The sequence below is a fragment of the Theropithecus gelada genome, chromosome 5 (genome assembly GCF_003255815.1).
Source record: "Theropithecus gelada isolate Dixy chromosome 5, Tgel_1.0, whole genome shotgun sequence".
NCBI classification, from domain to species: domain Eukaryota; kingdom Metazoa; phylum Chordata; class Mammalia; order Primates; family Cercopithecidae; genus Theropithecus; species Theropithecus gelada.
Genome location: NC_037672.1, coordinates 141,116,677 through 141,142,085, shown reverse-complemented (window position 1 = coordinate 141,142,085; position 25,409 = coordinate 141,116,677). Strand labels below are relative to the sequence as shown.

General features: G+C 38.0%; 1 protein-coding gene across 3 annotated transcripts in view; it reads left to right on the top strand.

Moving 5' to 3' along the window:
* The first annotated feature begins 9,512 nt into the window (after positions 1-9,512).
* Positions 9,513-25,409, top strand: part of GYPA (glycophorin A (MNS blood group)) — a 38,575-nt gene continuing 22,678 nt past the window's right edge. For 2 of the 3 annotated variants that reach the window (XM_025385392.1, XM_025385390.1), the window contains exon 1: positions 9,513-9,700. In XM_025385392.1, coding sequence (XP_025241177.1) covers positions 9,664-9,700 — 37 coding nt within the window. In that variant the 5' untranslated portion in view covers positions 9,513-9,663. Of the gene's footprint in view, positions 9,701-22,291; positions 22,449-25,409 lie in introns of all 3 variants that reach the window. The other variant, XM_025385391.1, reaches the window with a different exon arrangement.

Here is a 25,409-nt window from a genome sequence, read left to right as displayed (position 1 = left end):
GTGTTGAAGAGGAGTGATGAGGGTGGGCATCCTTGTCTTGTTCTAGTTCTCAGAGCGAATGCTTTCACCTTTTCCCCATTCAGTATTATGTTGGCTGTGTGTTTGTCATAGATGGCTTTTATTTTATTACATTGAGGTATGTCCCTTGTATACTGATTTTGCTGAGAGTTTTAATCATAAAGTGATGCTGGATTTTGTTGAATGCTTTTTCTGCATCTATTGAGATGATTATGTAATTTTTGTTTTTAATTATATTTATGTGGTGTACCACATTTTTTGACTTGCATATGTTAAACCATCCCTGCATCCATGGTATAAAACCCATTTGATCATGGTGGATTATCTTTTTGACATGTTGCTGGATTCAGTTAGCTAGTATTTTGTTAAGGATTTTTGCATCTATGTTCATCAGGGATATTAGTCTGTAGTTTTCTTTTTTCTATGTCATTTCAGGTTTTGGTATTAGGGCGATACTGGCTTCATAGAATGATTGAGGGAGGATTCCCTCTTTCTCTATCTTGTGCAATAGTGTCAATAGGATATGTACCAATTCTTCTTTGAATGTCTGGTAGAATTCTGCCATGAATCTGTCTGGTCCTAGACATTTTTTGTTGGTAATTTTTTAATTATTATTTCAATCTCGCTGATTGTTATTGGTCTGTTCATGTTCTCTAATTCTATCTGATTTAAGCTAGGAGGGCTGTATCTTTCCAGGAATTTATTAATCTCCTCTAGGTTTTCTAGTTTATGTATGGACAGGTGTTCATAGTAGCCTTGAATGATCTTTTATATTTCTGTGATGTCAGTTGTAATATCTCCTGTTTTGTTTCTTACTGAATTTATTCAGATTTTCTCTCTTCTTGGTTAATCTTGCTAATGGTCTATCAGTTTTATTTATCGTTTCAAAGAACCAGCTTTTGGTTTCATTTATCTTTTGTATTTTTTTTGTTTCAATTTTATTTAGTTCTGCTCTGATCTTGGTTATTTCCTTTCTTTGGCTGGATTTGGGTTTGGTTTGTTCTTATTTCTCTAGTTCCTTAATGTCTGACCTTAGATTGTCTGTGCTCTTTCAGACTTTTTGATGTAGGCATTTAGGTCTACGAACTTTCTCCCTAGCATCATCTTTGCTGTATAACAGAGGTTTTAATAGGTTGTATCAATATTGTCGTTCAGTTTGAAGAATTTTTTAAATTTTCATTTTGATTTCATTTTTGACCCAATGATCATTTAAGATCAGGTTATTTAATTCCCATGTATTTGCATGGTTTTGAAGGTTCCTTTTGGAGTTGATTTTCAGTTTTATTCCATTGTGGTCTGAGAGAGTGCTTGATATAATTTCAATTTTCTTAAGTTTATTGAGGCTCATTTTGGTGACCTATCATATGTCCTACCTTGAAGAAAGTTCCATGTGCTGATGAACAGAATGTATATTCTGTGGTTGTTGGGTAGAATGTTTTGTAAATATCTGTTACAAAATGTTTGTAAATTATCTGTCCATTTGTTCCAGGGTATAGCTTAGATCCATTGTTTCTTTGTTGACTTTCTGTCTTGATGACCTGTCTATTGCTCTCAGTGTAGTATTGAAGTCCCCCACTATTATTGTGTTGCTGTCTATCTCATGTATCAGCTTCATTAATAATTGTTTTATAAATTTGGGAGCTCCAGTGTTAGGTGCATGTATGTTTAGGATTGTGACATTTTCCTGTTGGACAAGGCCTTTTGTCATTATATAATGTTTCTTTTGTCTCTTTTAACTGCTATTGCTTTAAAGTTTGTTTTGTCTAATATAAGAATAGCTACTCCTGCTTGCTTCTGGTTCCGTTTGCATGAAATGTCTTTTTCTAACCCCTTTACCCTAGGTTTATGTGGGTCCTTATATGTTAGGTGAGTCTTATGAAGGGAGCAGATAGTTGGTTTATGAATTCTTATCCATTCTTCAATTCTGTATCTTTTAAGTGGAGCATTTAGGCCATTTATATTCAATGTTAGTATTGAGATGTGAGGTACCATTCCATTCATTGTGCTATTTCTTGCCTGTATACCTTGTGTTGTTGTTGTTGTTGTTGTATAGGTCCTGTAATATTTATGCTTTAAAGAGGCTCTGTTTTAATGTTGTTCCAGAATTTATTTCAATGTTTATAGCTCCTTTTAGCAGTTCCTGTAGCGCTGGCTTGCTAGTGGCAAATTCTCTCAGCATTTGCTTGTCTGAAAAAGACTGTATCTTTCCTCCATTTATGAAGCTTAGTTTCAGTGGATACAAAATTCTTGGCTGATAATTACTTTATTTAAGGAGGCTGAAGATAGGGCCAAAATCCCTTCTAGCCTGCAGAGTTTCTGCTGAAAAATCTGCTGTTAATCTGATAGGTTTTCCTTTATAGGTTACCTGGTCCTTTTACCTCACAGTTCTTAAGATTATTTCCCTCATCTTAACTTTAGATAACCTGATGTCAATGTGCCTAGCCAATGATCTTTATGCAATGTATTTCCCAGGTGTTCTTTGAGCTTGTATTTGGATGTCTAGGTCTCTAGCAAGGTCAGGAAGTTTTCCTTGATTATTCCCCCAAATATGTTTTCCAAACTTAGATTTCTCTTCTTCCTCAAGAACGCTGATTATTCTTAGATTGATTGTTTAACATAATCCATAACAGATTTCTTGGAAGCTTTGCTTATGTTTTCTTATTCTTTTTTCTTTGTCTTTGTTGGTTTGGGTTAATTTGAAAACCTCATCTTCGAGCTCTGAAGTTCTTTCTTTTGCTTGTTCAAATCTATTGCTGAGACTTTCCAGAGCATTTTCCATTTCTGTAAGTGCATTCGTTTTTACCTGAAGTTTTAGTTGTTTGTTATTTATGCTATCCATTTAATTGAAATTTTCTCCCCTCATTTCTTGTATCATTTTTTTTCCCTTCCTTAAATTGGGCTTTGCCTTTTCTGGTGCCACCCTGATTAGCTTAATAACTAACCTTCAGAATTCTTTTTCAGGTAATCAGGGATTTCTTCTTCATTTGGATCCATTGCTGGTGAGCTAGTGTGAGTTTTAGGGGGTGTTAAAAAACCTTGTTTTGGCATATTACCGGAGTTGGCTTTCTGGTTCCTTCTCTTTTGGGTAGGCTCTGTCAGAGAGAAAGTCTAGGGCTCAAGGCTGTTGTTGAGATTCTTTTGTCCCACAGGGTATTCCCTTGATGTAGTCCTCTTCCCCTTTTCCTAGGGATGTGGCTTCCTGAGAGCAGAGCTGTAGTGATTGCTATCCCTGTTCTGGATCTAGCCACCCAGCAAGTCTACCAGGTGCTGGCTGGTACTGGGGGTTGTCTGCACAGAGTCCTGTGATGTGAACCATCTGTGAGTCTCCCAGCCATGGAGATCAGCACATGCTCCAGTGGAAGTGGCAGAGGGGTGAAATGAACTCTGTGAGGGTCCTTCGATTTGGTTGTTTAATGCACTGTTTTTGTGCTGATTGGCCTCCTGCCAGGAGGTGGCACTTTCACAAGAGCATCAGCTGTGTTAGTACAGGGAGGAACAGGTGGTAGGCAGGGCCCTAGAATTCCCCAGAGTATATACCCTTTGTTTTCAGCTACCAGGGTGGGTAGGGAAGAACCATTAGGTGGGGACAGGGCTAGGCATGTCTAAGTTCAGATTCTCCTTGGACAGGTCTTGCTGTAGCTGCTGTGGGGGATAGGGATGTGGTTCCCAAGTCAATGGAGTTATGTTCCTGGGAGAATTATGGCTGACTCTACTGTGTCATGCAGGTTGTCAGGGAAGCTGAAGTCACAGGCCTCACCCAGCTCCCATGTAACCCAAAGGGCTGGTCTCACTCCCACCACAGCCCATACAACAGCACCGAGTCTGTTTCCAGGCAGTGGGTGAGCAGGGCTGAGAATTTGCCCCAGGCTACCTGCCTCCCAACTGCAAAAGCAAGTAGGACTTCCGTGCTTCCCCGCCTGTGGCGTTTGCACACTGGACTCACGCCCTCCCCCAAATTCCCCAAGTTCTGGCCAGGAGACTTCTCAATCTGTTCAAATTGTTACAAAGTTCAGCTGGAAGTTTCCTTCTCTTTGTGACCTTTTCCCAGTGCCTCTGGTAGCCCTCCTCAAGGACCTCTATGAGACCAGGCAAAAATGGCTGGCTAGGGAACCCAGTGAGCCCAGAGGGCTTTTCCCACTGCTTCTTCTATCCCTGTATTTCTCTTGGCTCTCTAAATTGACTCAGTTCCAAGTAAGGTCAGAATCTTCTCCTGTGATCTAGACCTTTAGGTTCCCCAGTTAAGGTGTGTTCAGGAGCTGACTATTCCCCTTTCCTACTTCCACAGTTTGCAGTTTGGGCTCTCACATCATTTGGGGTGTCTCCTGAGACCTGCAGGAGCAATCTGCTTCCTTCAGAGGATATGTGGGTTCTCTCAGCTTTCCTGATTTATTCCCGCAGTCAGAGTTCATTATGCAACACTCCACATGCTTCTTTGTCCAAGTGGGAACTGCAATCTAGTCCTGCCTCCCATCCACCATGATCCCTGGAATACGTCTGGAATGTTCTGTGTCTTGATTTTCTGGTGCTTGTTTCCATTTCTTAGATTAGATTCTACTGTGATAAGGCCGCAAAATCTAGTGTCTTGCAGACAGACACTGGGGACAGATCAAAAATGACAGTTTAACACATATACTCGTGTACGTGTGTGTGTATATATATATGTATGTGTATATATATGTATGTGTATATATATATATATGAAGTATACACTTACAGTTTGTGTTACATTTTAATAAAAAATAAATCTTAGAAATTACTACGTATTTGTTCCTTATCTTTTATCAATATACTTCCTCTAGTATTCATATAGAGAACCAGGGTTAAATTCATGTTTACAAAGGTAAACAGCAGAATGAATTGATATCCTAGACATTGAAAAGAACAAGTGCGAGATTAAAATTTCAAACAGTTTTGAAAACGATTACATTGTGTACTCTTGCAATCTCTCTCTCTTTCTTGATATCACACCATTGCTTTTGCTGTTTTCTCTGCTTAAAATGTTCTTACTTCTCCCGTGACTTGGCTACTCATCCTTTAGGTATCATTGCTTGCTCTGGAAAACCTTTCCAGAACCCCAAGTCTGAGTTAGGTACCCCCTCTTATGTACTCTTATAACACCCTTGGCTTACTACTGTCATCCACTTGACATGCCAAAATGCAATTCGCTTCTTAATTTATTTGTCTCCCAATTAAGCTGTCAGTTCCTGAAGGGAAACGTGAGTTACTGGAGGTTGTGTCTTCAACACTTGTCACTGTGGCCGGCAGGTGCTCACAAATCATTTGTTGAATTATTATTTGGATGCAGAACAAGCTGGACCTATCAATTCTCAGCAGAAAGATTATGTATAATACCTGATTCCAGCAGTATAGCACAATGGACTTAGAGGCAACCGGGAACAGTTTTTCACTGCCTATGTCACCGTTGTAGTGATGAGAGTTTCTCACTTCTGGGGTTTATTCAACACACATCACATCTCATTATAATCTTAAGGAAAGGAAACTGAAAACTGTGTTAAAGAAATCTCATCACTAGAAGGTGTTGAAGAAGACTCCTAAATAAATTTGATTTCCAGAACCAAATGCCAAAAGCTTAGAAAGAGTGCAAATGAATTTGATGGATTGTGTTTTTGCTCCCAATTATTAGTGCCCTTCTTGTAAGTGTTTTATATATCCTCACCATTGACATATGACTTGCAGGACTTCCACTTGGAAGAATTATATTTACTTGTACCACTGAAGTCAGCTTGGCCAGTGATTTACTTTGGCCAACAGAATGTGAGAGAAAAAAAAAATAACATGTACCATGTCTGAGAGGTACATTAAAAGCCATTCCTTATTTGGCCTTTTCTCCCCTCCTTTGCAACAAAAACAGTATGTTCCAAATGGGGGTGGCTCCTTCAGTCTGGATCCTGGAACTTGTCACCATCATAGACCAAATGTAATGTGAGCAGGAAATGAACCAGTGTTGCTGCAAGACACTGAGATTTTGAGGCCTTAGCGCAGTAGAACCTAATCTAAGAAATGGAAGCAAGCATCAGGTGGAGCACTTACCAGACTCAAGAAAGCCTGTTTGTGCCAAGAGACAGTCAGTCCCTAGCTCTCATGGATTGTCACAATGTAGAACTGCATGCTAACTCTTGCCAGATCTTCCTGTAAGAGGAGCTGAATTTTTAATTAAATCCCTTCCTGATTTTTAATTAAAATATACCTTCTTTTTAAATGTTGGCAGCTAAATCCATATGTTTAAAAAACACTTAGGGCAAATCAAATCAAGTAATACAGTCATAATCTCTTTTCCATTCTATAGTTTGCTTATATATAAAATAAGAATGCTAATATCTGTTCTGCCTCTCTAACAGGGTTATTTTGAGTGTTAGATTTATCTTACCTTGTAGTTTTTAAAAAATTTTTTTTTAATTTTGAAATGATAAACATCACAAAGGTCAGGGAAAGCTCTTAGAGTACTCTGGCAAAGCAGGCTGGACAATTCTAAGGTGACGAGGTACCAAGGAGGCTAGTAGTACAAACGACTGTGCCTCAACTTTCCTGCCCGTCTCCTGTTCTCCACCCTTCCATGCAAAACATGAAAAGCAGACTTTTCCACTGGCAGATAAGACTAGCATGCAACCATCTTCAGGAATAATCTAAGCCTGAAATAGTTGAGAGACAAGTAATTCACAAAAATGAATGGTTCTCTGTCATGAAACAAGTAAGGTACAAGTGTGTGTTGATCAATCCAAGTTGACTTTCCTAGGTTATGACACTGAACTTCATCCTTCTTAACTACGTCATAGAAATGACTCAGGCAATTAAAAAATAGCCTAAACACACACAATATCAATAAAATTTGATAAATTTTTTATGTTTGATCAAAGGTCTCAGAAGTACTTGTTTTATTTTATGCAAAGAGTCAAAATTCTTAAAAGATGTGGAGTTGTCTAATAATTTGCATGATATAGCTCGTAGGTAGAATTTTATGATAACTCTGAATGTGTATTTAAGTAAAAATATTTTTGAAAAATTTAAAGAAGATTGGGGAATGCCTGAAAGAGAAAAATGTAATCTGATGTATATTTTTTCTGTTGCATTTTCAGGGCTCACATTTTTCCTTCCATTATGCAGATATGCCACTAGAGGGCACTGTAAGGCGCTGCTTCCTTACACCCTGTGTGAGATGCGGAATCTGACCTCTAATTTCCCCATTGAGAACCCTCCAGGTTTTGCCTTACTTTAATAGGGCCAGGTACTCTGTAGGGCATTGTGCCAGGTGCTGGAAACAGAACAACAGAGACAGGACCCACAAATACAAAGGAACGGATTGTTCAGAACAACCTGAGACAGGTGTTAATAAACAGGCATGTGTCAGCACTATAGGAATTTAGAGAATAGCGTTATAACGATGTGATTCCGCAGAAAGGGAAAGTGGGAGGTCATAGAAGAGAAAGCACTCTCAGACTCTGACCAGTTCAGGCTGAAGAAGGTATGAAAGCTGAATTTTAGGCTGAGTTTCCTTTTCCTTTTCCCCTTCCTGCCTTAGCAAGGGACCTCCATACTGGAGGGAATCTGAAGTTAGGATATGACGTAGGTTACCCACAGTATATATAAAAAATGATCAGCCTATACACCCCAGGACTGCCATGGGAAGTTGCTTTCCTCTGCACTGCAATATTCATTTATCATTTATTGATTTGAGAAATATTTATTGCCAAGTGTGCCCTAAGCACTCATTGGGAAACAAGATAGCCATAGTCAGAGTGTGCCCACTTAAAAACTGTAGTCCAGTGGAGACACAATGACTGCAATGTAGTGTAACAAGTCCTATGATAAGGGAAGAAGACGGAACCATACACATATAGAGCAGGGGCACCTGACAAAGACAGGAAGTCAGGGAAGGCTTCGTGGAGGAAGTACTATTCAATTGAGACCCTAAGCAGAATTGGAGGCCACCTAAAAAGGAGTGGGTGTAATCCAGGTGAAGGTAGCACAACCCAGAGGAAAAAATAATCAAATAGGATTTTATTTGTGTATATACAATTTTGAGATCTTGCTGTTTTCCACTTATCCATTTTATCCTGAGTTTCCATATCTTTAACTATTTTTGAAAATATGGTTTTAATAGTTGCTCCAATAGTCCATTGTAAGAATGGTGACATTTATTTACCCATTTTTAGAAATAGCATTTTTAAGACTCATGCTAATTGCTCTCCCTTTGTCAATATAAAGCCATATGAAATAATTCTTACTGCTTATATGAATATCAACAACATTCCTTTAGTTGGCTGACTCTTGAGCACAATTCCTGCAACACAACCTGATATCCAGCCATAACAAACACTGAATTTATGGAAGGTATTAATTTATTGCCTATTGTTTAATTTTAACTTTTTTATAAAATGTGCTGCAGTTGTTTTACATGAATTGGCAGGGCTTTGAGAGGCACTCTGGATCCTTGTCCTGCTTCTCAGATTACCCCCTCTGTGTCATTCATTGTTCCGTCTCCCCCAAGTCTGCATCTCCGCTCCCTCCATCCACTAGTCCCTCAACCTCAGGCTCCTCCCTCTCTGGGATGCTCTGCAGATACTTACCTCCATCTTTTCTCCAGTAAATATTTTTTTTTTCTCTGTGGCCCAGTTTCCTGAAGCTGCAAACATTAACTTCCTAAATGATTTTTTTAAACCACACTTTGGGTAAATATGTATGATATACGTGGCAAATTGCTCCCATAGCAAATTGATTTTCTGGGTCAGGCAGGAAAGACTTTCACAAAAATCTTACAGGAAGTAAGATGATTTAGATGGAGTATCCAATCACCTTCTGTTGAACCATTTCAGACCTAATTTATATTTTTTGTTCTGCCTCCCTTTAAAATTGAGCTTCCTCACATTTCCATAGCCTTCACTTTAACCTACTTTAATGATAGGGTTTTTGGTGTGTTGGGTTTTGTTTCTGACTGTTTGCATTTATTGTCTTGGTATTCACTTATGCTTACTTAGCAAGGTATATTTCAGAGAGGAACAGCTCACTGGCTTCATAGTTGTGCAGGCACTAGCTCTTCAGTTCAAATTCTATTTTCAATGAAAGATTTGTTGCATCTCACATCTCTTACATTGCTGTGTGACTCACCATGAGTTTGGGAGTCTTTCAGAACCTCAGAACACTCAAATGATTTAAATTTCTCAAAACATGTTCATTTCACATATAGGAAGTCACTTTTGTTTGGATCACAGGGTCTCGACATTAGAAATGAGAAGCTCCATGGCTCCACAACAGCTGCCTCAGCCTGGCACGTGCCCTGGCCTCAGAGATTCACAGTCCAGTTCTTTGTCCAGTTGGGTGGCACCTGTCTACCACCTTGCCATGCCCACTTAACTTATGCAAAGTTAATATCACAAGTAGAAGCCTGTTCCTTGCAGTGAAAATTTTACTTGCCACTTTCATAGCCCCAAGATATCCGTGTATCTTTATTAACAGGCGCTTAACAACTTGCGTCATTTAAAATGCCTCCCCTGCCTATCAGCTGATGATGGCCGCAGGAAGGTGGGCCTGGAAGATAACAGCTAGCAGGCTAAGGCCAGACACTGACACTTGCAGTTGTCTTTGGTAGTTTTTTTGCACTAACTTTAGGAGCCAGCTCATGATCTCAGGATGTATGGAAAAATAATCTTTGTATTACTATTGTCAGGTAAGTGACTTTATTTCATCTTGGTTCTGTTATATTGGGTATAAGATCATAGAATAAAAATATAAACTACCCTATTTTAGTTCTATCTTATTTAAATGAAGAAATGAGTAGTATTTCCTATTCCAGTCTGGTGGATGGATTTTACTGGAACTCAGCTACCAATGTGGGGAAAATGACACAAGGGAGCCCGGTATTTGCGGCTGAATCCAGTTTTCTAGTATGAGAAGTTTACTTCAATTCTAAGTCTAGCTAGAATTAAAATAATTTTATCAAATGCTTTGAGAAATACCTCTGTGTGAATAAATGTATTGCTTTGTTTGAGTGGTAAGGAGATTCATTTCCAAACTAAAGAGTTATTAATGAAGATGTTGGTAGCTATATGGCTTTTGGTTTTCAAAAGGTGTAATTTCCTCCTTCTGCCCAATGGTGAGAAGCCAAAAGCATGAACACTGAAACCATGGGGAATTGTTCGCTTCTCTGTGGGTCCATTACTAAAGTGTCACATAGGAAGAAAAACAAAAACAAACACAATTCTTACTGTCTTAGGTGTCACGTGAGTTTTGGGAGAAATCTAAATCCATTAAAATAAAGAAATATCCTAGGGTTATTATTAAATTGTATTAATTCAATAATTTGAATTTAATTTAAATTTAATTATTAATTTAGTGTATTAAATTAACATGATTTGGGCCTCTTTCTGAGAATATTATAGTTAAACCTCCTCTCAAGTGCAGTGTTTATGTGTTAGCAATACTAGTGCCCACCCAGCGCACAGGGGTCAGGCAGTTGCTTGAAACATTCTGAGTCCATTAGACATTGTTGTAACCCAAGTTAGAGCAAGCATCAAGGATCTACTGAGCACTCTGTAGCATACAGGGTAGAGAGGTCGGCATTTTCTCAGATACCCCAGGGGAGGATAAAATAGTGTAATAGTTAAGAGCACAGGCATGAGGAACAGACAGAACTGGGTTCAAATCTAGTTTTACTTCTCAAAGCTGGGGAACATTAAGGCAAATGATATGCCCTCATTTTTATGTGTCCTCATCTGTAAAATGCAGGCATTGCTGGTACTTGCCTCATGTAATAAAGACTAAACAAAGTATTTAATGGAATACACTTACTGATGCCTGAAACAAAGTAAAATGTTAAGCTTACTGTGTATTTTCTATGATTAGAATTAACTATCATGATTAGTAAGTATTAATAATATAAATGTTATTAAAATAAGTAGTAGCTACCGATAATTATAGACTAGGGAACAAACCTACGTATGTGATTGGTGATTTTTGAAAAGTCAGAGAGAAAAGAAAATTACAGAAAAAAAAAACCCAGAAAACAAACATAGTTACTCTAATTTTTTAATCAGAAAAGTATGAAAATATTTAGTTTGAAGAAAAGAAAACAAGTGAAAGGGATGTAGTATAATATTTGTATATATATTAATATATTTATAGTGCTGTTACACTAGCACTATAAAAGAGATGTATTCCTTGTGTTGCTCCATGGGGCAAACCATACTGGGTGTAACTCAAACAAAATTGAACACTGCATACTCTACTGGGGGTGTGCCCAGTATTTGGGAAAATTCTGTGACTTACAAGTGCCCTAAATTTGGAAAGGGTTCCTGGCAAAGAAATGATTTTTTTTTTTTTAATTTCTACAACTACGCAAGCAGATAGTGTGAATTAAAGCCTTAAATGGCACTTGATGAAGAGGTCATTGGGGCAAGATGACCCTGAAGGCTACAGTGGTCTCCAGTACCCAAGCTGTTATCATCTTCGTAGCGTCGGAAACCCTCCAAGGAAACTCTCTCGATGTGGCTACTTTATAGTATAACAGAAAGGTCTAAGAGCAAGTTTTTCCCCCATACTCATTAGCTGAAGAGAAAACATACATGGTGAGGTCTTTTTCCTTTTTTTTTTTTCTTTCTTTCTTTTTTTTTTTTTTTTTTTTTGCTATGAAAAAAAGATGATTGCCTTGCTTTCTCTAGGAATCTTAAGAATAAAGCCAATATTTCTAATTCTAAACTTACCAGAGATCTTCTTCCAAATGGAGAATCCATTTTTTCTAATATGACTTGATTCCCAGTCCCTGAATTCCTGCACTCATTTGATGATTCAGTCATTACATGTCAGATTGTGAACCAGGCACTGAGCCCACAGCAGGAAGACAAATGGGCTCCAATGGAGGATACTTGGAGGGTGGGCACAGTGGGTGGTGGGAGGGAACACAGATAATAAACAGAACAACAACTATCTTATTAAAATAAGATAAAAACAGTCAAAAATAACACAAAGCATATAAAACCAGGTAAGATGATAAACATGAATGCCGAAAACTGCTTAAGAAAAGGGTAGCAGGGAATTATTTTCTGAGTAGATGATATTTATGCTAAATGTAGAACAAGGAGACAGAGCTAATCCCGAAAATTCTGGGAAAAGAGGACAGATGGCAGAGGGAAGAGCAAGAGCAAAAATTCTGAGACAGGAGGTAAGTTAGTGTTTTCAAGGAAAAGCTGGAGCTTTTATCTGAAAATCAGATTCTGAAGCTAAGAACCAATTTGAAAACACAGTACTATATCACTTCAACTAGGAAATTATGGCATAAACCAGGAGTCTCCAAAAGTTTTGGTTTTACTTAAAAATTCATACAAAATTTGCATTCTAGATCATAATATACTAATTTAATGGGAGGAAACAAAGGGACTGGTATGATATCATCATGCCTACTTTATTCATCCGTGTATCCCCAGAATCTAGCACAGTTCCCGATTAGGACTTATAGTAGCATATTGGTTGAGTAAGCAAGGAAGGAAGTGAAGGGAGGGAGAAGGAGAGATAAGCAGAGAGGGAGAGGAAGGAAGAAAGAAAAGAAGGAAAAAAAGAAGGAAGGAAAGAAGAAAGGAGGGAGAGAGAGAGGGAGGCAAGAAGGGAGAAGAGAGAAGGGAAGGGAAGAGACAGAAGGAAGGGGAGGAGGAAAGGAAAGAGGAAATACTTGTTTTCATCTGGTTAGACAGTGAGTGCTCCGCACAGACAGATCATTATTACCCTGTGCATCTGATTCACACCCCTGCAGGTACATCAGTCTAAAAAGCACATGTTAAATGAAGAAACAAGGTGTCTCTCTTTTTTTTTTTTTTCCAAGGGATCCAAGAAGAGAGCCTTGCTAGCCTGTCTATTTAATTGGTACAGGAAAGAGTTACAGGAACTGTATGCCAGGGAATACATGACTATAAATTCTTTAAAAGAAAAACCTGTGTCTTCACTTATGTGTCCCACACATTGTCAGCCACATAGTAGACAGTCAATATCAACTACTCAAAATGACAAATGGCAAATGACCAGAATTTTGTGGCAGACTAGCTTGGCCATGAAAAATCATTTAACACTTGTGGACCTCAGTTTTCTTATGCCTATTTTATAAAGCACCGAGTAGATGGTATCTGCAATCATTTTTCATCTGTAAACCCCAACAAATCCCCAAAATTCAGCCTGAGATGAGCTGGACTAGTTGCCAAACCTATAAATATCTTTTGTATGGTGTGAAATAGGGTTTTTAGAAAGAAATGGACACCCACTGTGAACTCCTTTGCAGACAAGGTCTGAATAGAGGAGAAAGTAGGGATGGCATCTCAAACTTACTTTACAGTTATTTTAAATTAGGAAATTTAGCTTAACATTCTTGTGATAAATTTCTTTTCACCTTGGTTTCTAGAAGATTATTCAAAACAGCTGTGAGCCTATTTGAGAAGTATATTTTTGAGGAATTTCCCCCAAGTTATCTTTGTAGGTTATATTTTGACACCAACTGCAAATGTAATATCTTTTGCCCAAAAAAAAAACCCAAACCTACTTACGTGGTGCTGACAAAATCAGGCTGGACCTACCTTTTTACATCATAGATTTCCAGCCATTATTATCATATCCACATCTCTAGTAAGTACCTATCTGTGTAGTTTTCTGTGATAAATGAGCTAGACTAAAACTAAGCAAAAATGTTGAAAAAAAAAATTCCGGGTTTATCTCTGGGTGTTGGGATTGTAAGGTATTTTTTTCTTATTTTAAATACTTTCTAAATTTTCTGCAAAGAGAACCATACAATATAATCAGGACAAGTTTCAATATGTTTTAAAAAGTAAACTGAACAAACACAATCTCTGCTTTCTAAGAAGTCTTTAATTTTTGTACATTGGTCATAGACTATGACCTATACAATTTATTTGGGATATTTATTAAAATTTCTGTCTAGCCCAAATTATTATATGGAAGCACTAGAAAAATGATGTCATCTTTGTTTGTAGTGTACAAAGTTCTATAAATAGCTATTTAATCAACTTTGGTATTTCCATCCCTGGATTTATATACAGCAGGTTGGATTCCATACATAGGCAGGTTCTGAGTAATAATAACCAACACTGATATAGCACTTACTTTGTGCCATGCACTGTTCTAAGTAATGTACATACACTTAATTTTTTAAACTGGAGTAAAATACACATAATATAAATTTACCATTTAAACCATTTTGAAGTGTACAATCGGTAGCATTTAATGCATTCAAAATGATGCACACCCATCATCATTATCTAGTTCCAGAACATTTTCATCACTCCAAAAGGAAACCTCTTACCCATTAGCAGCCACTTCCTCCAGCCCTTGGAAACCACTAATTTGTTTTCTACCTCTACAGATTTATCAATTTTAGATATTTCATATAAATGGAATCATATAATAGGTAACCTTTTGTGTATGGCTTCTTTCACTTAATGTGTTTAAAGTTCATCCATATTGTAGCGTGTATCAGTATTTCATTCCTTTTATAATGAATATTATTCCATTGTGTTGGTATATCACATTTTGTTTATCCATCCATCATTTGATTAAAATTTGGGTTGGTATGTCACATTTTGCTTATCCATCCATCATTTGATTAAAATTTGTTATTTCCACCTTTTGGCTGTTGTGAATAGTGCTGCTGTAAATATTCCTGTACTAGTTTTGTTTGAAAGCATTTTTAATACTCAAAGATGTATAGGGGTAGAATTGCTGGGTCACAGTAATTTTATGTTTAACTTATTAAGGAACTGCTAAACTCTTTTCCACAGGAGCTGCACCTTTTCACCAGGGCGTATGAGGTGCCAGTTTCTCCAAAATCTTGCAGAAATTGTACTTTGTCATCTTTTTAATTATAGCCATTTCAGAGGGTATAAAACGGTTTTTCACTGTGGTTTGTTGCATTTTCCTAATAACTAATGATGCTGAGAATATTCTCATGTAGCTGTTGGTAATTTGCATTTTACATATCTTTGGAGAAATGTTGGTTCTAGTCCTTCACCCATTTTTAAATTTATTTTTGTCTTTTTATTGCTAAGTTGTAAGAGTTTTTTCTGTGTTCTGGATATAGAGTTTTATCAGATATACTATTTGTAAATATTTTCCTTCATTCTGTGGATTTTTGTTTTTACTCTTGATAGTGTCCTTTGATGCACAAATGTTTTTCATTTTCAAGTCCAATTTATTTTTTTCTTTTGTTGCTTACGCTTTTGATATCATATCTAAAAATAATTGCCAAATTTAAAGTCATAAAAATTTCTCCCTATGTTTTCTTCTAAGAGTTTTGTAGTTCTTCTCTTATGTTTAGATCTTTGGTTTATTATCAGTTAATTTTTCTATATGATGTATGATAAGAGTCCACCTTTGTTATTTTCAGTTGTCCCAGCACTATTTGTTGAAGAGACTATCCTTTTCCCATTGAAGGGTCTTGACACCCTTCTTGAAAGTTAATTGGCCATGGATATATGAGTTTATTTCCGGAGTCTCAATTCTATCCTAAGAATATGTCTGTTCTTGGAGCAAAATCACACGTTTTTATTGCTGTTGCTTGGTTATAAGTTTTGAATTCATGAAGTGTGATTCACCAAACTGTATTCTTCTTCAAGATTGTTTTGGCTATTAAGATCCCTAACAATTTCATAGAAATTTTAGGATTAGGTTTTCCATTCTTGCAAAAAACAAATTATGTGCATTTTAACTTAATCTGTTCAACAACTCTGTAAGGTAGAGACTAGCCCATTGTATAATGGTGGAACAAAAATATAGAGATTAAGTCAATTTTGCAAGGTCTCAGGCAGTTGCTAGAGGAATTAGTTTGAGTCTAGGCAGTTCCACTGCAGAATATGTGCACTTAGAGAATACGTTATGTTGCCTGTACCATACCTAGTGATGTTCTAGGATTGACTCCGTTACTCTTACAATGTTGTCACTCAGTGTTCTGCTTGTGCTTTTACCAAGCTGAAGACCTTAATGAAGGTTGATGGTCTGTCTTCCTCATGTGGTGCAGCTAAGGAACTCTGTGTGGCTGTCATGTTAGCCTTTTGCTCCTTTTTATACAGGCTATGGAAAATGTTTTTAAATTCTGGAGGCCTCCTTTTGATGTTATCATTTATTTCCCAGTCATACTTATATTTTTAGAAACCAAAATAGAAGGAAATAAATAAAAAACATAAAACATGAATAGTACAGCTATTTGAGGCAACCGAGAATGTAGATCATGGCACTGAAATTGCATTTTGCTAGGTAAAAGACCACAAAAGTTCTCCCCTTGCTACCTTTCCTGAACTATTCTGTTAGATTCAGACCTCAAAAACATTTTATCAGGAAATACAGAAATGTTCTTTCAAAATAAGTGTATGGGAATGTGGGAATGCCTAATAAAATCTGTCCTCATTGGTTCATTAGCAAATATCATATAGATCAATAGCTTGTGATTGCAGGAAGATATATTTCAGATCCTTTCTGTGTTTGTTTTTTGCTTTCTTGATGTACCACAATTGGAGAAAACTTAACATTTCTCAGTGGTATTGTATTCTTGCCAATTTGTTATTCTGCTTTATATTTCTCGTTGCTATGTTATTGGGTCATAATGGTCCATAATTACTTAAGAATCATTGTGAAATATATTGCTTATGACACAAGTAAATCTTTTTCATTGTTTGTAATGTTTTAGCTCTTAATTCTACTTTGCCTAAGATTAATGCTGTTATTGCTGTTGAGTTTTACATGTATTTATTTATTTATTTTGAAGATAGAGTCTCATTCTGTCACCCAGGCTGGAGTGCAGTGGCACGATCTCGGCTCATTGCAACCTCCGCCTCCCGGGCTCTAGCAATTCTCCTGCCTCAGCCTCCCGAGTAGCTGGGACTACAGGTGCACAACGCCATGCCCAGTTACTTTTTTGTATTTTAGTAGAGACGGGGTTTCACCGTGTTGCCCAGGCTGGTTCCCAACTCCTGAGCTCAGGCAATCCACCTGCCTCGGCCTCCCAAAGTGTTGGGATTACAGGCGTGAGCCATTGCACCAGTCCTAACCTATCTCTTTTGACTCAATCTAAAAGTCTTTGTCTTTTAATACAAAACCATAATCCATATGCATTCACAACTGACATTTAGTATCTTATTTCTGTTATCTTATTTCATATTTTATGATTCCTTGTTTCTGCTCTTTTGATATATATACTATGTTTTATTTGCCCTTATCTTCTTATGTGTTTCTAAAGGTATATAGTCTACTTGTAAGTGTCCCATTAGCTAACTTTATGGTTTTGAAAGCATTTTCTTTCAGAATTCCCATTTTAGTGGTGCAGCACACATAGAAAATCTAAGTGCTTTCTGGAGCTAGATAAGCTGGATAAAGGTGTGCATGAGCCACTAGTCAATGGCTTGTGCAGGCCGTGAGTGCATTTCAGGTATGTCATAGGCTATTGATTGCCTCAGCCCCTTTGGCAGCCAGGTATTCAGATAGGGTATAACCTGGTTCATCAGGCTCAAAATATACTCAAGTATTATTGAGACATAGTTAATGTGCACTACCACTCATAGCACACAGACTCACACACACATTTGTCTGAAATAAAATTCCACAAAATAATGCCTTCCCTTATTATGTGTGATATACTTTGATATATTCTCTTCCATTTTATACAACTTAGTGTTTTTTTAGAGACAAGATTTTGCTCTGTGGCGTAAGCTGGACTGCAGCGGCACAGTCATAGGTTACTTCAGTCTTGAACTGCTGGATTCAAGTGATTCTCCAGCTTCTGCATCTCAAGTAGCTGAGACTCCAGGTGCACATAACCACACCTAACTAACTTTTTTGTTATTTAATTTGTAAATATGGGGTCTTGCTATGTTGCCCAGGCTGGTCTCAAGCTCCTGGCCTCAAGTGATCCTCCTGCCTTGGCCTCCCAAAGCACTGGGATTACAGGCATGAGCCACCACACCCAAACTACAACATAATTTTTTAGTGCCAGTGACAACCCACTGGACTGATTTCATAGCCCATTAGTAGAGGAATGCACCATCTTGACTGCATGTTGGAATTGTCTCAGAGAATCTATGTAGCACTGATGATTGGGTTTCACATCCAGAGATTCTAATTATGCTAATACATGGGCCAAGCAAACTATAGCCTGTGAATGGCTGGCCCCCTAGTTTTGTACACCTTACAAGTTAAGAATGATTTTTACTTTTTTAAGTGCTTAAAAAAATCAAAATAGGCTGGGCGTGGTGGCTCAAGCCTGTAATCCCATCACTTCGGGAGGCCGAGGTGGGCGGATCACGAGGTCAGGAGATCGAGACCATCCTGGCTAACACGGTGAAACCCCATCTCTACTAAAAATACAAAAAATTAGCTGGGCATGGTGGCAGGCACCTGTAGTCCCAGCTACTTGGGAAGCTGAGGCAGGAGAATGGTGCAAACCTAGGAGGCAGAGCTTGCAGTGAGCAGAGATCGCGCCACTGCACTCCAGCCTGGGCAACAGCGCAAGACTCTGTCTCAATAAAATACAAAAGAAAAGAATCAAAATAATAATAATAATATGTGAATATTTTACGAAATTCAAATTCTACTGTCCACAAATCATTATTGGAACATAGTCATACTCATTTATTCATGCTTTGGTTTACATATTGTCTGTGGCTGCTTGTGCACAGTGACAGAGCTGAATATTTATAATAGATGGTCCACAAAGCCTAAAGTAGTTATGGCCCACAAATCCTAAAGTAGTTACTCTCTCTCCCTTTACACAGGAAGTTTACTAACACTTGTGCTAAGGGATCCCCACAGACAATTTGATAAACTTAAGTTTTAGACTCAAGATTTCCAATCTAAATTCCTGTGGAGCTTTCTGAAGCTGCCAGGTGGAGATGGGCACAGGATGTGAAGCTCCAGGCCAAACACTCAGGCTGGCTTCCACCAAGCAGTTCAACTCTGTCTGTTTCACACACTGAGGAGCTTATCCTTGGAAAGTGATTAAAGTAAAATTAAATGCGATGTGAGGGAGGAAGTGGGGGGGATTGTGGCTCTAAAACAAAATCCTAAGAAACACCAACATTTAAGATGGCAAATAATGTTATTTCTAAAGTCGTTCAGGCTAATATCCCATACTGTAGCTGTTCACGTTATAGATAAAGGTGACGCTAGAACCATAGAAAATGTAAGAATGGACCTCAAAACTCAGGAAAATGAAGTTTACATATATTAATCATATTACCAACTGGAGCAGTTGTTCTCACTGCTGGCCGCACATCAGAATCCAGTGCCTGGATACCACAGATGATTCTACCATGCAGTCAAGGATGAGAACGAACTAGTTTCATTTCTGCTGTTTTTTATTATTCAACCAGTGAAAGGAAGTACCAGTGGTGTGAGAACTTTTGGATAAAGTTTTTGTTTTTAATTAAAATTATTTTCATCCTGCCCAACTTCCTTAAGCCCAAAGTTAATGTATGTGAAGTTCAGCTACAGAAATACCAATATCTTAGACTAAAGTGGACACAGGTAAAGTATGTGAAACCCCCTTTTGTTCTGAGGATTCTTTAGTAGGCAGGAGTGACCAGACTGGAATATGCTTGGCTGGAAAGATTAAGATTCAAGTTAACAAACTGTTAATAACCAGAACCATCTGCTCTTCCGTAATGTGGATTTGCCACTGCAGGTCACCCTACAATGCTATGTTAGACATACAATACTCCTACCCTCAGGCTATGAACAAGGTGAATTATTATTTTTATAGATCTTCATTTAGCCCTGATTTGTTGAAGTGAAGGCTTGCTTGAGAGTTAGCTGCATCATAATTTGGTGAGAATTTAATCTCTCAATGACACTTATTTGATTCTCTCATTCTCTTTCTGCTACATAGATCACAGTAGACCTTGGCAGACAGTTCTGTAGTTACACAGGTCTGAATTCAAACTCCAGGTCTGCCACTTAGCGGCTGTGTGAACTTGGGCAAGTTAGGCAGTGTTTCTGATGTTTTTTTGTTCCTCTTCCACAAAGAATAATTAATATATAACAATAGGGTCTCAGCTAGTTGTTTTAAAAATGGTTAGAGAGATGTGTGGAATGAAGTAGGTGTACAGTAAGTGTTAACTACAAATATTATTATCTTAGACATACAGATTTCCATGATTCATGAATGGTGAAGCATTTTAGAAGACATCTATTCCAGGCCGGGCATGGCGGTGAGCACCTATAGTCCCAGTTGCTCAAGAGAATGAGGCAGGAGAATTGCTTGAGCCTAGGAGTTTGAGGCTAGTATGGGCAATATGGTGAGACTCTATCTCAAGAAAAATGCAAAACTTTTTTTAAAGTTTAAAAAGAGAAACATCTGTTCCAGTACCCTCATCTTAGAGGCCAGAAAACTGAGGCTCAGATAATTTCAGAGACTTGTACAGATCCCCCAACCATTTGGTGGCAAAGCCAGGAATAGAACTCTGCTCTCGTCTCCCAGTGGGACAGTGGACAGAAATTCATCTTGCTTTCCATCTGTCCAGGCTGAAGAATGTGCACTGGCCGGGATGACAGAGTGACTGATTTTTTTCTCCACCTCTGCTGTCTCAGCAATGGTTTGGTACAGTGTGGATGACCAGAAGCTAGATAGTACAGAGCCAGGCTAAAAAGTTCAGGCTTCCTGAAGGGAAGCTGCAGCCTCCTAGGCCACGACACCTTTGAGACAGAATAGATAAGCACCCTTCTCTACCAAGTTAGGAAAGGAAGAAGTGTAACCAATTAGCTGCATGGGGACTGCCAAAGCACGCCAGTCTGAAGATGAGCAGAGACTGCGTCATTCCATTTAGCACCGAGCACACTAACTGTACCAGTTAATAGGCCATGCTTTTCTCCAGAGCCATTGGCTGAAGAGTTCAAACAAAAAGTATTGAGAATAGGCTATCCAAAACAGTAGGCTCAGACGCTATCACACAAAGCACTTTATCCTTAAGTTCAATTTTTCTAAATTGTAGTTGGCTGCTTTGGCTTAATAAAAACCTTCCAAAAAAGGAAAATGAATGGCCACAGACAGTATGGGTGTCTAACTATATTATCACAACTTGACCAAGATTGAACTTGTCAATCCTTTGGTTCAAGAGCAAAACAAAATCGTTCCCTTAAAATATTGCTTCGTGGGAACCGTCTTCTTCAAACAGCTTTTAGCACAGGCAAGATTCCCATTTATACATTCATTCTGTCCAAGACAGTGAGATCTGGCAGACAAGGCATTGAGTTGGAAGTCAATGGATATGAGTTTTTGTCCCAGTTTTACCACAAATTAGCTGAGCATAACTTCTACAGATGCATTTATCAAGCAGTTTTCATGGTCATTGCAATGCCAAAAAACTGTAGCATTTAGAAAATTTAGTTTTCAGACTTGGAAACTATTTAAGGCATTGCATATGAAGGGTGTGTCCTTGTAAGAGTTTGCTTATGCAAGATAAGGATTCTTTCAGCTGCAAGTCAGGAGGGAACCAAAACTCAAACCAGCAGCTGCATGAACTGACTTTATCACATCTTGACAAGAGCTCAGCCACTGGAAGTTTTGGCATACAGAAAAACTCAAGGGTACTTGTACAATATCACGTTTTATTTTTATTGTGTCTAATAGCATTTCATGTTAGAAATGTCATTTATTTGGAAAAACTGAGTGGTTTGATGGATAAAGCATAAAGCAGAGAGCTAGGAGGCTGGCTATTTCCAGTTGTATTCCTAACATGTCTTGGGCCCCCACGTCACCCCACCTCCTTGGTACAATGAGAACAGTGACAGAAGTCCATGTTCTCTCCCCCAACACATGGGGATAAAAGACAAGAGAGGTGAAATGTTCTGGAACATATCCAATGTTATACAAGTATAAGCTGTGAGATGATCCAAACACAAATTTTGCGTATTTCATTTTCTAGAAAGTATACCAATTCATTCCACCCTTCAAACCTAAATTATACAATTCAATTCAGGTCACACAGACTTACTTTGTACTAAGTACCATAGCAAATGCCCTGAAAACTGAAAAACATTTAAAGCAGGAGTTTGAGGCCTTGCTAATATGACAAAACATACTATTATATTTTATTTTGCACTAATTTGCCACTTAAACATTAAACTCTTTTCAATCTGAGAGATTTGCCAACACTTGCCTGCTAGGTGCCCTAAGCCTCCACATCAATGCACGTTATACTCCCCTTTCTCCATATGTTAGCCCATGCTATTTCTTTATCCCTCCTCCTCTGCATCTTCACCTAAAACTCTGCCCATCCTTCAGGGTTCATCCAGTGATTCATTTGCAAGTAAGCATGGAGTAAGGTCTTGACAGTATGTTTTTCAGAGGCCCATGCAGCGAGAAAATGTGCAGTACTAGCACAAGGTCTGTCCATTCCTGGGTAGCCAGATGCTGGACACATCTTTCCTAACACCACAAGGTAAATATGCTTCACTTGGAGAGAGCGCTGAAATTTTTCAGGTATAGACTGGATGTGTTCCTGCCAGAAGATGTGAAGGGATTAAGAAACTGACTCTCATCCCAGTATTGCTAGAGCAAAACACAGTTTCTCTCAGTGGCTACAGTATAAGGACAGTGAGGGCTAACAGATATAATCTAAGTAATATAATAAATTAGTGGGGAAAAAATCATCAAAATGAAGACTACATGGTTTTTTATTAAAATTCTAGCTTTTAGGATATCCAGGGAGCTCAGGAATTTAGTTGTCCTTTGTTATATGTACAATGTGCCCCAATGCTTGCTGACTAATGTAATAAAACATCAGAGAAATCTCGCCAGATCTCAACCAAGCAGTGAGATCTGGAAGGTGAGAATAACATCGGGGGTCAGCAGAATTAAGTCTCAGTTCTGTCTCTTACCAGATATGCTCATCTGAGCTAGTCATTTAATTTTTGTGAGACCAAATGTCTTATCTGTAAAGTCGGCAAGTTAGATTAGATGTTCTACAACGGTTTTCTAGCTTAAATGTACCTGAACTCAACAGGACAATACTTAAACTGGCCTTTAATCTAGGAATGACACAAGTAGATTTTTGAAAGCTAATTTAGCTATAGAAAGCTGAGAGCTCCAAAGGCAAAGAGATAAAAATAACTGGAGAGCCATCTCTGAATCCAGTCCCTAAGCAGTTTTGGCAAACTCAAGTTTACTGTTCAATGGTTACGAGTTTGCTTAAACGCTTTCTACCCAGTTTACTGAACTAAATATGCTATAGTAAAAAGTCCTATTCAAACACCATCTTCTTGCAGATATTTTGCAGGTTTTCAGAATTGAATATGTCCACAGATATCTATTAGCTGGTTAGGGTCTTAGGAATCTAGGAGAGCCAAGTAGCTGTACAAGCTGTGTTACTATCAAGTGTAGTTTTGAACATTCTTGGTGACTTTAAGGGATCGTATTGTGGAAATTTGGTTTCCTTACCTTGAATTTTGAATGAAGCTTTAGCATTTGAGGATGTTTCTTTTGTTTCTCCTTCCAGGTAAGTGATTTTTTTTTTCAACCAGATACTGGTTTATTTAATTTGAAGCTATTGATGAAATTCTTTAAAATGCCCCCATGTGATTCTACTCCGGAATAACTAACAAATTATTTAAAAGTTAATTAATACTAGAAAATATGAAAACTCATTTTTAATGAGAATTATTGTTCTTTCAAGATGACACTGTTTTGTAAACGATAGACTTCCAATAACAAGACCCTGTGCCTTCCTCTTACCACTAAGCAAGCATGGGTATTAATTCCTATTGAAAGGCTTATGTTATCTTTTTTCCAGAAATGGAAGAAAAATGAACTATTAAAAAGGTCATTTTATAGGTCAGCTACCATTATTAGATTGTTGAGGAAATGATATTAAAAAACAATTTTTATCAAATTATCTTTAGGGCATTTATATGTTTATTTTCTTACTGTGTTGACTTAAGTGACTATAAGAAGTTGTATCAGAGCAACTGATTCTGGAGAACTAAAGCAAGTATTTCTAAGAACATAAGTGGCAACTCTCAGTCTCAAATCAATTTGGCCACCAATCAGTTTTTGTAAGGGTACAAATAGGACATAACATGCTCAGATGGGATGTGGATAAAGTGTATACAATTTTACATTGAGGAAAGTGTGTCAATGTGTTACCTTCAATGTTAGAAATTCCCAAGTTCTGACAGTAGTTCAGAGCCTTGTTAAAAGCCAGAGTGGAGGCATATAGATCCAGCTGGAAAGAGAGGCATTGTGGTCTAACTTAGGGCAAATTTTAAAGCCAGTGTTAGGGTCTGAGTCCAGCTTTGTAAACTTGAGTACAGTATTTGATCTCTGGGGTTTCAGCCTTGACTTCAGAACAAAATTTCCACCAAGTGCTCTTTTACCGTGAGGAGTGGCTGTTGAAGAAGAAAGAAGTCTAGCTATTTGCTAGAGTGTTAAAATTGTTTTCATTAAGCTCAAAACTTATGTAAATAAGTTCTCTCTCCCTAAGCATGTTTTCATTTTTATAAAAAAGTTACATATACTTTGCTTGTCAATTTAAAATACTTTTCACCTTCTCTGACTTCATTTAAAATTAAAATAATTAAAGTGCCAATTTTAAGAGATGTTAGCTCCCATTGCTCGTTCTCTGCCATGTTCTTTTTACAGCCTGCTATAATTTTCTGCCCTCTTTAAAGCCTCAGGCTACAGGCCTTCTCCACCAAAGGAATGTTAAGGAGTGATAAGGACCTTCTGTGAGCAGGAGTGGCTTGTTTGCAAAGGGATTGCTTATCTTGGCCACTCTTGAACACAAGAGGGACCCTCTACTGCAAAGCTCCGGCATGTTTTCTTCCCCCAAGTTATCCTCCACACTACTGACAGTGATTTTCCCTAAGTAAAAAACTGCTTCAAACCCTTCCTTGTCTTTCCACTGCCTTAAAGATAAAGTCCAAATTCTAGAGTGTGACTCACAACATTTGGTGCCTCACCACCTCTTCAGCCTCTCATTTACTGTTCACCCATTTCTCTATCCATCTCCTTCTCACACCTTGTGCTGCAGCCACATAGATAACCTGCCGTGTTTCTAACTTGCAATGATGTCTCAAATTCCAAGGCCTTGCTGGTACCACACAGCATGCCTGGTAAAATCCTAGACTTCTTTCCAGATAAATTCAAAAACACCTCCATGAGGTCTTTCTACCTCTCCAAGTAGAATTGACCACTGTCTCCTTTGTGCCCCCACTTCCACCACCATCCTAAAATACCTATTATACTTAGATTAATAAATGTCACTCTTACTGTACTGGAATTTCCCTGAAATGAAAAGCCATGAAGTACTTATCATTATATTCCTAGTACATAGTCCACAGCACATACCCCTCACCCCCAAAAAAACCTTTTGTAAATAATTGAATAAATTAATAAACACCCA